Raw genomic sequence first — 15,833 nt, forward strand, 5'->3', positions numbered from 1 at the left:
AGGAAGTGAGGTCGCTAGTGCTATCTTAAGAATGTGCTACTTAAGTCATAAGTATCGTATACTTTTCTACAGCTTTGTGCTAAACTCACGTTTAGCTCGAACAAAATCCGGAGTGAATTCCGAGAAAGCAATGAAAAGAATATGTCGTACATTTAGCCAAATAAAATTCATAACATACTAGTGTGCCGCCCTGACAATGAATTACCTTTATCGTGCAAATAACAATATATTTAATTTTGAGAATTTTCTTTTCTTTATCAGAATTAAGGAAATAGCGACGCATGCATAATGACTCGTGGATAAACCAGTTTCAGCAGTATTAGGAGTGACATCCGAGAACCCAATAGAAAGACAATGTCATACAGTAAGCCAAATGTAATCCATCACACACTGATGATCCGCACGACGTAAAATTTGTCCGCTTTCCAGGAATATGTCCATTAAAGGGAGATTTTACAGTATACCTGTGTACCTGAAAATATTTCAACGAGTTTCCAGAACAATACAATTTTGCAGTCAGTGTAGATTGTTACTTAAAAATTTTGATCGAGTCAATGCATTGCATGCTTACCTATATAAATTTGTAACTATATACAAATCGCAAAACGCCTTAATTCAATATCATCAAGCTCAACGTTTTTCATGTTTCAAACTTATTATTTTAGTTTACACGGTTAATTTTTTTACTTTGTGTTTACATTTTACTAAGCTATCCATTGCATGCAACTATGGAGTAAAACTATAGTGTACGAGATCGCGGACTCCAAAAGTTGATGAAAAATCAGTAGGTTCGAACCTTAATCATTAAAAAAATAATCTTGCAAAATTTATAACAAAATAATATTCAATGCTTTATTTGTAATTTTATTAAATCATTCATCATAAAAACAAATTTCGAGGCCTTTTTGCTGATGCTATTTTGTATATAACAATAATGCCACGAATGTGACAAAAAATCAGATTTAAACTTAATTGTCACTTTTCATAATCAAATTCTTTGGTCTGACTGTATTATCCTGCATTATGAAAGAAAAATATTTTCAGTAAATCGTTTTCTAAATAATCTTTTGCTGAACACCATAAAGGAAATTCATTGACTTTCAACGGTTTATTGAAGTAAATAGTATCTTCTCGTTTCCATGGTAATACAGATTCTGTTGCAGTTGGTGTAACTTCTTTCATTGTTTCACCTGCAAAAATATTCATTCGTAATAGCGATAGAAATATTAAAAAAATTTTTTTTTAAAGTAGAAATCTTATTGTGGATTCATTTGGGTTTGTTTCTCTCTGTTTATAAATACAGAAAATTAAAATGAGTCACATATTATACAAATGATAAGCAGAATATTTCAAAAAAATAATGATACGTGGTGTTTTTTGCAGTCTATTGACATTTGTTAATAATTCTTAATTAATATTTTAAACTTACTTTTACTCAAATCAGTCCCCAATGATTTAGAAAAACTCACTCGGTTTGGTTTCATTTCCTGAAAATGGATGCGATTTTACATATAAAAACTTCTTTAGGTTTGAATTCACAAACTTCATAAAAATTCATTGTCAAAGTGTACAGAAATATTTTAAACGATCAAATATACTCACTTTACTTGATTTTTTACTTCGCCTTGATCGGTGCTTATGTTCTCCAAGTATTCTTCTCATATTCATATGAATTTTAAAATTAACTTGAGTGTTTAAATCTTTATCATCAACAGCGTGCCTACTATAGCTTAGCCGTCTATGCTGTAATATGAAGTAAAGTTATAGCTTTGCCAATTTTAAGATGACTCAAGCTTACCCTTTTGTGCGGCTTGCACAATTCTTCAGTCAATAAATGATGGATTTTCGCTTCACCCATATCTTTTTTAGATGGATTATAATCAAGTTCTTGAAAGTCAATATTCCAACCTGATTGGGTATCTAGGCCGCTGATTTTAGAAAAACAATATAATATTTTCATTATAATTTTTCAATAATATTTCAATTATAATTTTATGTTTCTCCAAGTTTTTAGAATTAGTTTTCGTTATTAATTATGACCATATTAAAAACTTAAATAACTATGTTTAAAAATCAGTTTAAAAAATTAATTCCTTGTAGCTATTAACAAACTAATTTCAGCTTATAAATCTTCTTCCGAATCAACTATAATTTATAGTGTTAATTAATAGGCATGCTCCGCCGTGCGGAAAGTATCGCTTCCCACGTACTGTGATAAAAAAATTATTCTACCTCGCTGAGTAGCGCTGGAACGGTACTCAGCGATTATCGGAGGTTATTCTGGCGCTTCGATGGGCGGAGAATCGAACGAGAGACTTAAGAAACAAAGCTTTTTCAACAATAGTTATGCACGCGCAATATTTTGCGATCGAAAAAACGCTCGAGCGTCCGGCAGTTTTTGCTGACAGTCAACCAATCAACCGTTATTCGATTGGCCGTTAACTCACTTTGCAGTGGCCACCGTAGTTAGAGAGCCAGCAATAGTTGTTCGACTCCTCGATCATTCACGCATCAAATCGCTACGTTTCGGCGTTGACGCCTAATTTTTCTCTCGATGTACTCATTCAAACTACTAAGTAGATCACTCCTTATTGAAAAAGTCACATGAAATTTTACAGAAGAAATCTGAATTGCAATGATATTCAAGTCTTCTTAGATTCTTTTTCAATAGATTTTGATAATAATTCACGTGCCCTAACCGAATGTCTCAATCGATGAAGTTTCAAATGTCAAAGCTAGACCCAAATCAAATTTTTTTAAGACGAATTGGATAATTCGAAAGATTGTTTGAATAATTGGAATGTATTATTCACAGATAATGTACATTTCAGGCGAAAATCTTAAAAATGTTGTTTGTTTAATTGAAAAAGTAAAATTATATAAAATTATAATATATTAACCTTGCGTTTAGCTTTTCGTAGTTACTTGAAGAACGATGAAAATTGACTTCATCTATTCCATTTGAAAATGCTGCGTTAGAAGCGTTTCTTCTTATCAAATCCATAGCATCTCTTATAGTCAATTTAGAATATGTTTCAAGTATTTTCGGTTCAGCACCACAATAATTACGGACTATGTATGGTCTTATATAAGAATTGTCAAAATGTTTGAATCTGTAAATAGTTTTGTAAAATAAGTGAGATGTGCCAGAATGAAACAATTCAAATTATTACTTGCAAAAATAAAGTACAGGGATCCCTTGTTATACGCGGGGGTTACGTTCCGAAAAAGTGCCGCGTATAGCGAAACCCGCGTATAACGAGGGTAAAAGCGGATGGTTACGCTAATAGTGTTTTTTTTATTTATATTCAGGTGATGCCGAAGCCCCGATTTTGACCGACCGAGCATTAAAAGTGTAAATTTAAATAACTTTTTTACTAGACCGATTTTCGAAATTTTTTAGTCTGAAAACCTAAATTAAAAATTTCGATCCCATTTTCCGGAAAAACTGTTGAATGAAATGGGATGAAATTTGGTGCAGTTGTTCACAGCATCAATACTGAGGGTTCCACAGTATAAAAGTCATTTGAATTTATACTTATAATGCTCGATCGGTCGATATCGGGGCTTCAGCATCAACTTAATATAAAAATTTACTCTTCCTCTGAGTAAATTTAGAATTTTCAATTTTTCAGTTAAATTCGTAAGTTTTCTTTTTTACCTAGACTTTTTGAATTTTTTCGAGTTTTCGGAGCCATACAAGGTTAGGAAAAAATTTTTTTCGACCGTCTGGAACCGCGTAGAAGGTGAACTTAACCGAGTATAACGATACATCGTCGTATTTAGCAATCCACGTATAAGGGTAAAACGCGTATACAGGAACAGTATATTACTGCCCTAGGCCGCGAAAAACAGAAAAGTCCCAGAGTATGTGTAATTGGTCGATTCACACTCGCTCTGGGTCTTTCTTTTTTCGCGGCATATGCCTGTATACTATTTTTCATACACAGTGTCCCGAAAATCGCTCTTACCGCTTTGTGCCGCGGCAGTGAAGTAGTCACATTCGGGCCGCTGGTATAAAAATATCATTTCTTAACGATAAATGTCATGAAAAAGCTGAAAGTTTTTTTTTTTTCTCTAAGATTATCGTCATAATTATGGCAAGAAAAAATTATAAAATTTTATAGCACTGCGTGGCTAAAGTTCACGTATAAGGCACGCTTTGCCGTGACTTAAGCTGCTCATTATTGCACCGCGGCGCGCATATCACACTCGCTACGCTCGTGCGCTAACCTCACACCGCGACGCTATTATGAGCACCTTATATCTCGCCAAAGGGGGCCTAAACGTGAATTTAGCACAGTGCTATAAAAAAGCATATGATACTTATGACTCAAGTAGCCCATTCTTACCACGGCATAATATACTATTATAAAAGTGTTAGAAGTGATAGTTTTTGTTGTCATTTTGGGAGTGGCTGTTTTCGTTAAAAGCGACGCTTTGGGGGCGTAAGGTGTCTAAACCGCGCTTTGGACACATTACTGAAGCACCTATGAAAAATTGGTTTTCGTTTCATTTAAGTTATTCAAATGAATTTTTACGAAGGCTTTTGGTCCAAGATATCAATCGAGACCTAAATCAAATTCCAATTAAGATTTTAATTGAGGATTAATATAATTACTGAATTTTTTAATATGCATGAGATAGAGCTCGGCTGTGATACGAGTGACAAGAAGCACTACGTCGAGTATGTTGCTCAAAAAAGATTCAAACAGAATATTTTTAATTTTGTTATTTTTTCTAAAATGGAAACAATTGATAATAAGAGAAATGAAACCACGGATCTGAACCAAAAACTATAATTTATAAAAATTAAAATATTCAATTGTAAACGAAGAATAAATCTTACTTGTCCCGAACATGATAGTTTCCATGCTTTCCCAATATATCTTCAATTCCTGCCATGATATGGTCAATTATCTATAAAACATGATAAGTAATTTTTAAATTTAAAAAGCTTATGTTAAATTATTAACAATGTAAATATTAAAACATGAAGTCACTTGAATAAAGTATTAAAGGAAAGAAAGGACTAAAAAGCAGGCGAATGAACTTCTTACGTCAATCAAAAGGTTTAGAATAGAAATTTACTTGTTATAGAATGCGGGTGTTCTTACAATAGGAAAAATAAAGACAAAAATTACAAACCCTTTCGTGAATTCTTTCATTCATCGTTGGTTTCCTTTTTTCAGCTCTTTTGACATTGAGTATTTTGACTAATGGCTTTATCGTTATTCCCTGTAAAAAATGATTTTAGCCATGAGCGTGGAAATTTTTACAATTTTTTACTTCAAGCTCAACTATCACGATTGAGCTGGGACAGGAATTCAGTTCTATTTACATAAAGAATAGTAAATGAATATTATACCTGAATGAAAACTGTAAAATAAATCACAGTTATCGTTGTTGTAACAAACATTGGTTGTAAGGGTACATGATTTGGATCTATCAAAAGAACCAGTGCAAATGCGACCGCTCCTCGTAAACCTCCGTAAGACATGACGAATTTGTCCACCTTATTTAGTTTGTGTAAACGAAATTGATTGGCGATTCCCGTTAATACAATGACTCCTGCATATTGCAATGAATACAAATTAGATTCACATTAACACTGTAGTAAGATGTTAAAAAATGTAACGATAAAAATTTGTTCAAATGTCTTTGTTGTCTGCGTTTGTGCTTACCAATTATTCGGTAGATAGAGCATAAAAATACAGTCATAAGAATAAATCGAGTATTCCAGTTGTGATTGTTATTTACCGTTGCAACTCCCAAAAACATGAAAATTATGGTTTCAGAACTACTTGATAACATCTTCATAGTATATTTTACTGTCGTATGAGATTTAAATGAAATGTTGGCTTCCACGTAATTTTTCATAGTAATTCCGCAAAATGTTATACTAAAAAATTAGAAAAAATAGATTTGACACATGGACTCGAAAAAAATAATATCTAGTTTTAGAATACATACGCTAAAATCCCTGACATATGAAATACTTCGGCTGTTAAATAAGCAAGATACGCCATAACAAAAATGAAACTTGGCTCAATAACTCGTACTTGATAAGTAAATCTTGTTACGAAGCTTGTTGTAAAGCCCCACATTATTCCTATCACTGCTCCTCCAATAGCAACAACAATAAAGGATAAAACTCCTGATAATATATCCGAATAAGCAATACGTTGAGACCCCATTTCACTGTATGATTCAAACATATGATACAACACCTGCGAAAACATCATTCGTCATTTGCATGAAACAAATTTTCATGCAGTTCGAAAATATAATTATAATTTTTTTCTTTTATATATATTTTTTAAATAAAACATTGAGTAAGAACCGTTGGAAAATTAGTTGTTATTGAAGATATCTCCTGAAAGTTTAATTGAAAAAAAAATTTTTGTGGGTCGTGAAAAACCCGGTTGATGCGCGATTCATGTAAGCAAGCGTACGCCGCAGCTTCTCTGCCATATTTACTCGAGGGAGCGCAAAGTACGCTCCTCGATTTATGAAACGGGTATAGGTGTGCTTTTAGAAAAGCATATTTACACAAGATTCATTCTAGATATTTTTGATTCAAAGACCATAAGTAATACTTTACGGCGTAAAGTTGACGGCCTGTCGCTATTTACTTTATTAATAAAAAAAAATAAATATATTGACAAATAAATTATTTTAAAATCAAATGGGAGCTTACTACTGTAACAGCATCATTTAATAGACTTTCTCCAAATACAACAATGTATAGAATTTCATTCACATGAATTTCTTCAAATACAGCCAAAACAGCTACCGGATCAACGGCACTTATCAAAGCTGCGAATAGTAACATGTCCAAAATTGGCGTTTCACATTGAAACAAGCCTGTTTTTCCAAAGATCCACAATGTCAGACCTAATTATAAAAAAATATAAATTTCATTTGAATGTATAACTTCGTGTATTGTAATTAAGTTTATTTATTTTTCAAAAAATTTTATGTAATTGATATTGCTTCCTCATACAGAAAGCTCTGTGATAGGCGAGGAAATGAGATTTTCAACCAAGCATCGTAGTACATTTAGTTTACATTTTTCGCTGATGCTCACGAAGACTATCTCTTTCAGTTAAGATCATGGAGCGAAGAAATTTTCTTTTTTTCAAAATACGACGAAAAAAATCATTGATTGGATTAGTAATGAAACATTTTCAAAAAACTTAAAATGATTAGATTTGAAAAAAGGGGTGATTATTACATCAGTAAACCCATATACTGCAGTTTTAAGTAGGAGATCTTCGTAGACTAGATTGAATTCTTAACAAATGTTCGTATGTATGTGTGCTCTCTTTGCATCTTGGATTCTTGACTAACAAGGAGAGCTTTTCAGGTTTGGGTCATGGATTTGCTTCAAAATTTTTTTGCGGTCTCGTGGTACCCAATACTGAAGCTCCGTGTCCTTAGTTTTATCCAATGGGCCTTAGGGCCCATTTTGTAAAGGATTTTCCACATTATACAAAAATCTTTGTTATTTTCTATATCGAAATAGAAGTACTTAAACGAAAAAATAGGACGATCAAAAGTTTTAAAATTTTTCAAAGAATCTGCTTGAATTTTTTCAGAATTTTTGGGACTATCTACCACTCCCTTTACGAAGTCCTAAAATCTACTAAAAAAAGCGTCAAATGTGGGCCTCTTAAATTAAGTGATACATGGTCCCAAAAATTCTGAAAAAATTCAAGCAGATTCTTTGAAAATTTTTAAAAATTTTGATCGTCCCATTTTTTCATTTAAGTACTTCTATTTCGATATAGGAAATAACAAAAATTTTTTATAATGTGGAAAATCCTCTACAAAATGGGTCCCAAGGCTCATTGGATTAAACTAAGCACAGGGAGCTTCAGTATTGGGTACCAGGAGACCGCAAAAAATTTTTGGAGCAAATCCATGACCCAAACCTGAAAAGCTCTCTTTGTAAGTTCTAATTGCTTCTACGAAGTACCAAAAAATTAATAGCATATTCCACTTACCTATAGACATGGTATTAAAAATGGTTCCAACCACTGCAAATAATAAAATGGTTCCAAGGTGATCAAAAAATAGTCGATTTGGCATAAAGTAACCAGCGTCTAATATGATCGGTGGAAGCATGTACAAGAAAAACGTATCTGGAGTCATAGGCGACATGTGCAAGTTATTTGTTTTGAATAATATCAGTCCCACGATTACTCCAACAACTATGAGTAAACAGGACTCGGGAAATATTTTGCTTAATCTTGGAGTCATATGAAAACCTGAAAATTAATCATGTAATAATTATATGAACTCAAAACATTTAAATACGTAACATTTAGTCCTATTAAACTTTTCTAGATCGTGACAAACAGTCAAAATATCATTTAAAATGATATAGAAATGAGAAAATGAATTGAACTTTTAAACTTTAAAAATATTATGTAATAATTTAGCTAGCATGTATATTATCTAAAAGTCATATTGCATGAATCGTTTTAATTTGACATAAAAAGTCGCTTCTTTTACAGAAAATCTGTTTAAAAATCACTTGATGTCTTTTGGGATGATAAGTCATCTTATTTCTCCCCTTACTTTTTTAAACAGGAAATCAAATTATACGGTCAACGCAATATTATTTCACCGTCCTGCTTGTAATCGAGTACTCAATCGAAATCTCCATTGAGATCTTGCACTGAAATCTTTTCTGAGATTTCACACGAATAAATGAAATAAAACGAAAATAAAATTTTCTTGAGTCATTTAGTCATGTGTTTATTTGGTTAAAAGTAAAAAAATTATTTTTTGGAAAAAAGCAAAAGCCAAAACTTAATGATGTACCCAAAAAATTAAAAAATAATAATTTACTACTTTATTTTATTTAAATTAAAATGTGTATTTCACTGTTAAAATGCAATATACTCGGGGGAAAAAATTAATTTACTTTGAACAATACGCATTTGAAGAAACATTTTTTTTCAATTCATTAGAGTTTCTATCTGAAATTTTTTTTAAAGATCTCTATTATGATTCTAATGGAGATTTATTTTGAATTCTCGATTGAGATATATAAGTTAGTCGAGAATATCATCTCATTTCTTCAAGCATGATGTTAATATTCACCTGCAAAAATCTTATTCCAAATTTTATAAAAGAAAATTTATATTTATTGATAGGATTCAATGGCACTATTGATTTTCACATAGCTTCTTTCAATTAAAAGATACTACCAATTATAACTTTCTGTCAAATAAGACCAGCAATAATTATAAATGATTATGAATAAAAAAAATTGCTATAGTAAAATCTTGCAGTAATATTACCAATTTTTGCTACACTTGCTGAAAAAATCCAAATACCAATAATAAATGGAGTTTCAACTCTGTGGAATTCTATTGAAAAAATGTTGTATTCAGCTAAATTTTCTGTTTTTGGCTTCATATTGTTTGATGAATTGAGAATAATATTCTTTTTTTGCACATTTTTCTGTCGATAAATATCTGTTTCGTAATCATAATCATTGTTGAAGAACGTAATATTTTTGTAATGATAAACATCTGATGCAAATTCAATGCTATGTATTTTTTCTTCAACATTTCTTGATAAAATAGTGTTATAAAAGTTAGTAGTGTGTACAGTTAAAGGATAATAAATAATAATGAAAAACACTGAAAGTATAGAAAACAACATTTTATTGTAAAAAGAAAAAAATTGTGTATCAAATGACTTTGATTTTTCTATTCGTAGAAATAATATATTTTATCAAAAAAAAAGTGATATTATCTTCAATATTAAAGTTATTTATTGAATCAAATGTTCATTTCAATGAGTGTATTTAGAGGAGCTTACTAAAACTCTACAGTCCACAAAAATATGTTCCAACTGCATGAACCATAATAAATATTCTATAACTTTAAAAAAATGTTATTATTATTTTTGTTTGTATGAAACATGTTTGTATTTTTGATCACTGATTTCCGATGTAAATAGAAAGTATTTTTTTCATATCAGAAAATTATTACTTAATTTTTTATGCAAATTAAAAAATAAAATTCTTATTGGTCTTGAATTATAAAAAAATAAAATAAAATAAAATTTCAATCCATAAATTTTCATGTTCTTTATGCCATTAAAACTATAACTAATAAAATTTTAAACTGGCTATCAAAAATTTTTTCTACTAGAACCAAAGTAATGTCGGCTGCACATGCGTTATAAGTAAAGACATATACTCATTCATACAAACTCAAAAAATAAAAAGCACTTTTTGTCAATTTCTCCATTGAATTTGATGAAAGTAAAATGAAAGATTCTTAGGATATTATTTAGTTTAACATAATAGATCATTGACATTTCAATTTAAAAAAACGCATGCACACCCACGTATAGATTGACTAGTCAAAATATGCAAAACTTGTGGCGCGCTGAACCTTCCCATATTTATTTCTACTCGATCTATCTGCAATAATTTTGTCAAGTGCCATATTTTATTCATATTACGTGGCATATAATGAAAGGTATTGATTCAACAAAATGGAACAATAGTGTTTTATTTAAAACTTTGGATTTTTCCCATTCAAGATCTAAAGTACTTGCATATTTTCCGTGAATAATGCTATTTTATATAAGCATAATTATAATTTTTTCATTGAAGAAAAACATCAATAAATTTAATGTCATTTATTTTGTGTTGAAATTATTTACTCATTGCTTCATTTTGAAAATTTCTATCTACTTGATTCGACTAACTTATTTGAAAAATTTGAAAAACGAATTCCTGTTCATGGTTATGTAACGGCAGCGCAGCGCGAATCTCGACTGCCGTCTGCCGGCCAGTTTTAGAGTTTAGCTACTTCCAGTAGCAGCGAACTTCAAACATTTTCCATATGTCAAAACTCACAATATTATTATATGACGGCATGACGCTCGTTCGTTTATTTAATGATTTACAATATCGTTTTCGTGGTGCCACATACAAAAGTGGACTGCCTTCTCTATAGTTGAGTTGTGAAGTGAGTATGCCTAGCATTTGCAGTTTCGATCGACAATCGACAATCTACAGTACAGATAGAAATCTAAGAAACTGCAGTTGTCATTCTGCAGCGAAGTAAAAACTGCCGATTGACGATTCGGATTTCAATCTAATACTTAATTATAATACATACAAGTGTATCTGTGTGTACAATCTTAGATAGCACAATGAGTGTTAAAATTAATAAATTGGAACTCTTCGAAAAAATGGAAAGAAAGTGCAACAGCGTGGACGACGTCGCTGATATTTCTATTTCGCATTTCAATAAAGATTTGTCTCACACCAGTCCCGTGGATGTCAACTGGATACTAATGTGCGCTATCCAAAAAAGATGTTTCAAAATTGTGAGATATTTTGTTCGAGCTGGAATCAAAATCGGCCGCCTCGACGAGTCAACTCAAACAGCAATTCACATTGCCCGCGAGGGCTACATGACCGAACAAGATCGACAAGAAGTTTTGGATTTACTTTTCAACATCTACGATCATTTGAAATTTTTGAAAAAAAAATTTTTTGAAACGATAAAAAAATAAAAACTTTTCAATTATTTATAAACAAAATTTTTTTTTTATTTTATTACATTTATTTCATTTTATTTTTTTTTTCATTTTTTTTTATCATTTGTTCATCTTCTTTCATTGACCTTGATTTTCTTGTGAAGATCCAACTACGTTTCTACGATGATCCAACGTTGAACACCACCGGGCCCCGTATAAGATTTGAACCTTGAACCTCTATATGTCTCAGGTCAGAAAATTGTATATAGAGGCTCGAGCGTCATAACCACTTACCCACGGGGCCCTTCACTTATATATGTAAAAAAACGTCTACATATACATTCACTTATACGTGTGGCATTCGAGGCGAAAAGAAGGGGAAAAGACGGGGATTTGTCTGAGATTTCTACTTTATCGACAATAAATAATTTGTTTTTTTTTATTTGATGAATTTGGCTTTCTTTTTTTAAAAAAAGCACGAATTTTAAAAAGAATCTTGAAAATTTGTTATTCAAAATAAATACTTTTCCTTATATTCTTGACCTAAAAAAATTCTTTTTAAATCTTCATTGATGCTTTCGTCGCGCTTCGACACGAATAAAAAAATCAAAACTTTTTAATTATATGTATACAATTCTGAAATAACTTTTTGATGTTCCTTTCGATAACGAATGATTCAACCAAACTGATTTCAAGGTACGTGACATCATTGGCATAAATGAAGAATACTAGAGTATAATAATCATTTGATGTTTGGAAATTCCCATCTAGTAAATTTGATTTTACGCTCATATGAGTCATAATAGGGGGACTCACAAGATCCTCTCTGAGGCGCCACACGCGGAAAGACACTAGGTATAAAGATTTATAGTTGAGTTCATCATCATCCTTCATCAATAATAAAGTCCAGTTTCTTGTGCTAACAACTAACAAGTACATCGTGCAGAAAAATTTAGATACATAGACAAATAGAATTAACTTAGGTTCAAACCGCAGTCATAAATTGAATTTCATATTAAACTCATAATAGTTCGGAATTTACAAGATCTTCCCTGTGGCGCCACATACGGAAGTACGTGTAGTTCTAAGCAAACAGCGAGCGGCGGCCGGGAAAGCCTTGCTAATTACAATACAACCGTCAATCGCCAGTGAGCTGCATAGCCGCAAAGAAACAAAAACAAACGTCGACAAGTCGTGACCAGTGATTCCACAGCAAAGTGAAAATTGCCCATTGTTAAGTGTGAAATCCACATTCTCATCGAATTGAAAAGTGCATCTGCTTGTGTGATAACATAAAATAGATACAATGAATGCCCCAAGTGCAAAGGAGAGGCTCTTCGAAAACATGAAGCGAGAGTGCGACAGCGTGGACAACGTCGACGATCTTTCCGTTTCGCTTTTCGATGAAGATTTGGTGGATATGAATTCCATGGATCTCAATTGGATACTCATACACGCTGTCAAAAAGAGATATTTCAAAATCGTGAGATATTTTGTTCGAGCTGACATAAAAGTCGGCCGTCTTGACGAGTCAACTGGAACGGCAATTCACATTGCGAGCGAGGGTTATTATAGGACCGAAGAAGATCGTCCAGAAGTTGTGGGTTTACTTTTCAACATATACGATCATGTGAATTATACCAATAAAAAAGGATTATCACATTTTGATATGGCCTGCCTATGTGGCAATGTTGATATGATGCAATGGTTTATAGATCAAGGCGTTGACGTGAATCACTTGAGCGCTGATGATTCCACACCACTACATTCTGTGACTCACTCGTTTAACATTGATGCAGTTATTATGTTGTTAAGCAATGGTGCAGATCTTAATGGCAAAATATGGCAAGATTTCACACCTTTGAATCTTTTTTGCTTAAAAATGTCGTTGGAATTACCAATTCGTAATCACAGTTATTGGTTGTCGACTATTCAAGTGTTACTTCAGTATAACTCTGATGTCAATACACAAGATGAAGATGGTAACAGTCCTCTATTGAATCTATTTTATGATAAAGCTTATGGTATGTGTCCAGCACAACAAGTAGCATTAGAAATGCTTTTGAATTATAATGTTGATTTAGCACATGTAAACAAGAAAGGCAAATCAGTATTGCACTTGCTTCCTTGTTGGAAAATCGATGGAGAAGGCATGGTTAATGTAGAAGAAATGTATTTCAGAAAAAGTGATCCTACTGTTATTGAGGTAGTGAAAATGCTATTACAACGTGGAGCAGATGTCAACATTCAAGATCACGATGGAAATTCTCCACTTGATGTGGCTATTTCGTATTGCAACTATGACGTAGTTGAGATTCTATTGGAACATGGTGCCTGCATAGACGCTGTGAAATTCCAAGGAGGTTTATTAGGCCCTGGTAGCAAAACCTTACGAAACTTGGAAATGACTCAAAATCTTCTAGCTATCATAGCACTTTTAAAGAGAAAAGGATTTTTTATGAGTAATTATCAAAAGCTGGCTGTCATGAAATTTTTGAATGGGTTTGATGAAATTGAATCAATCAGCATTTTATCAGATGAAATAGAACTAGGTAAAAAAACTCATCTTTTTTAAAACTATTTGAATGACAAGAAATATATGATTAATAATTTTTTTTTTATCAGGCTATATAGGCAAAATTGATCAATTCATTCGTGGGAATGAAGAAGTACGAGACATGATAGAGGAAGACGACGTATATGAATCTATTAAAGACCATTTAGATACCATAAGAATAGGACAAATGTACTTGGATCCAGCAATACGCAATTATCTTCAAGATAAATTGCAGATGTTTGATTCCTCTCAAGGCTACTCTATAGATGAACAGAAAGTTAAAGGCGGCTTTGCTGAAGCCAAAAATACAATGATTAATAGTAGTTTATCGCTCTTTGATTTATGCTCTTCAAGCCTGAGTGAAACATACCAATTATTAAAACTTTGTGATTATTCACTTATAGTAAATTCAAAAGATTTTGATAAAATATTTTTTCCTATCCATCATGTTATAAAAGGTCATATTACTCAAAGTTTAATTCGTGGATTTTTCGAACAAGTAGCAAGAGAAGCTAATCTTGTGCAATTATTGACCCAAATGTGTCTACCGTATCTTTGTTGTGAAAATATACTGAAGCATTTAGATAATAAAACCATATTTATTATTTATCAGCAGTATATCCATGAACTGTAAACTGATTAATGTTAAAGTATTTACCAATATTCATTACATTTAATGTTTGGATACTTTTTGCTTCTTTCTTTGTCATCATTTTTGTATTTATTAAATGAGTATAGTACTGGTATGTTTATGTAATTACAATTAAAGTATTGTCTGTACATTTAATAAATGTTGTTGTTCACTAAATTACAATCTTGTTTTTTTACTAAGTTACAAATACTCATCGCTTGCCACTTGGAATAACTAATATCTTTTTATATTTGCCATGCCTCATGCTGAAAAGTATTAGCTTTTTTCATATGAACCAATCAAAGCTGTTTATTATTATTTTTAATAAACCAAAGGATTTACGCTATATTATAATAGTAGTGGATACAGTTAAAATAATTTTTCCAATTAATTAGTAGACAACAATCACAAAGATGAGAATGAGTGAGCCAAATTGAATTACTGGTTAGTATTAAGGGTGAGATTTATTAATTTAAATATTCTTTTATTAATGTTCATGGTTCTCTCATATTAAAAAAAATTAGAATGCAACCTTACGGACATGATAACTTAAAAATCGAAACAATAAAATATAAATTTTCTCAAAGCTAGTATACAGTATTGTAATATATAAAAATGATACATAAAATCAACAACATTTCACAATTCTGGACATACTATATTACTTCTGAATGCGGATCACAAGAATTTATCTTTAATGCCTTTAAAAAATAATCTGATGCTAGCTTTTGATGTTTATTTTTATGTAAATAAGTTATAGCGATATAAGTAAAGTATAACTTTTGTCGTCTCCATATCATTTTTTGCTTTCTAAAAACAAAAACACCATATCAAAAGTTGTTATTTTTAAGAAAAAATTTATAATACTTACCAGATAATTATGAGAAGTTTCATAATGTTTTCCTAGATAGTAAATACATATTTTGTATAGCTTTGTTGTTCAAAGCCAAGTAGTTCACAAATTATAAGTTTATTACCAAATGCAATGCATGGTACAAACTGTAGAAACAATGATTTAGATTCCATAAAATATTAATATGATAGCTCGATAAGAAATTTGAATAATAAGAAATAAATATTATTCATTCTTCAATGTTTTTATAAATAATCTTATTGAAGTCAATT

At 31.3% G+C, this 15,833-nt stretch overlaps 2 protein-coding genes across 2 annotated transcripts; one reads left to right on the forward strand and one right to left on the reverse strand.

The window, feature by feature from the left end:
* Positions 1-914: 914 nt before the first annotated feature.
* On the reverse strand, positions 915-9,649 carry LOC106658186 (sodium/hydrogen exchanger 3). Its single transcript, XM_014380028.2, has 13 exons — positions 9,315-9,649; positions 8,010-8,273; positions 6,701-6,897; positions 5,974-6,230; positions 5,685-5,902; positions 5,369-5,571; positions 5,149-5,238; positions 4,850-4,920; positions 2,901-3,113; positions 1,799-1,928; positions 1,603-1,743; positions 1,430-1,487; positions 915-1,190 (listed from the first exon to the last, which is right to left on the reverse strand). Exons 1-13 carry the CDS (start codon positions 9,430-9,432, stop codon positions 1,012-1,014), a joined length of 2,139 nt encoding a protein of 712 aa, XP_014235514.1. The 5' UTR covers positions 9,433-9,649; the 3' UTR covers positions 915-1,011.
* A 3,177-nt stretch (positions 9,650-12,826) lies between these two features.
* LOC106657445 (ankyrin-2-like) lies at positions 12,827-14,711 on the forward strand. The gene is made up of 2 exons (XM_023459217.1): positions 12,827-14,072; positions 14,146-14,711. The coding sequence occupies exons 1-2, from the start codon at positions 12,827-12,829 to the stop codon at positions 14,709-14,711; spliced, it is 1,812 nt and encodes a 603-aa protein (XP_023314985.1).
* Positions 14,712-15,833: the final 1,122 nt, after the last annotated feature.

Source organism: Trichogramma pretiosum, unplaced genomic scaffold (assembly GCF_000599845.2).
Source record: "Trichogramma pretiosum strain Unisexual culture from Peru unplaced genomic scaffold, Tpre_2.0 scaffold58, whole genome shotgun sequence".
Classification (NCBI taxonomy): domain Eukaryota; kingdom Metazoa; phylum Arthropoda; class Insecta; order Hymenoptera; family Trichogrammatidae; genus Trichogramma; species Trichogramma pretiosum.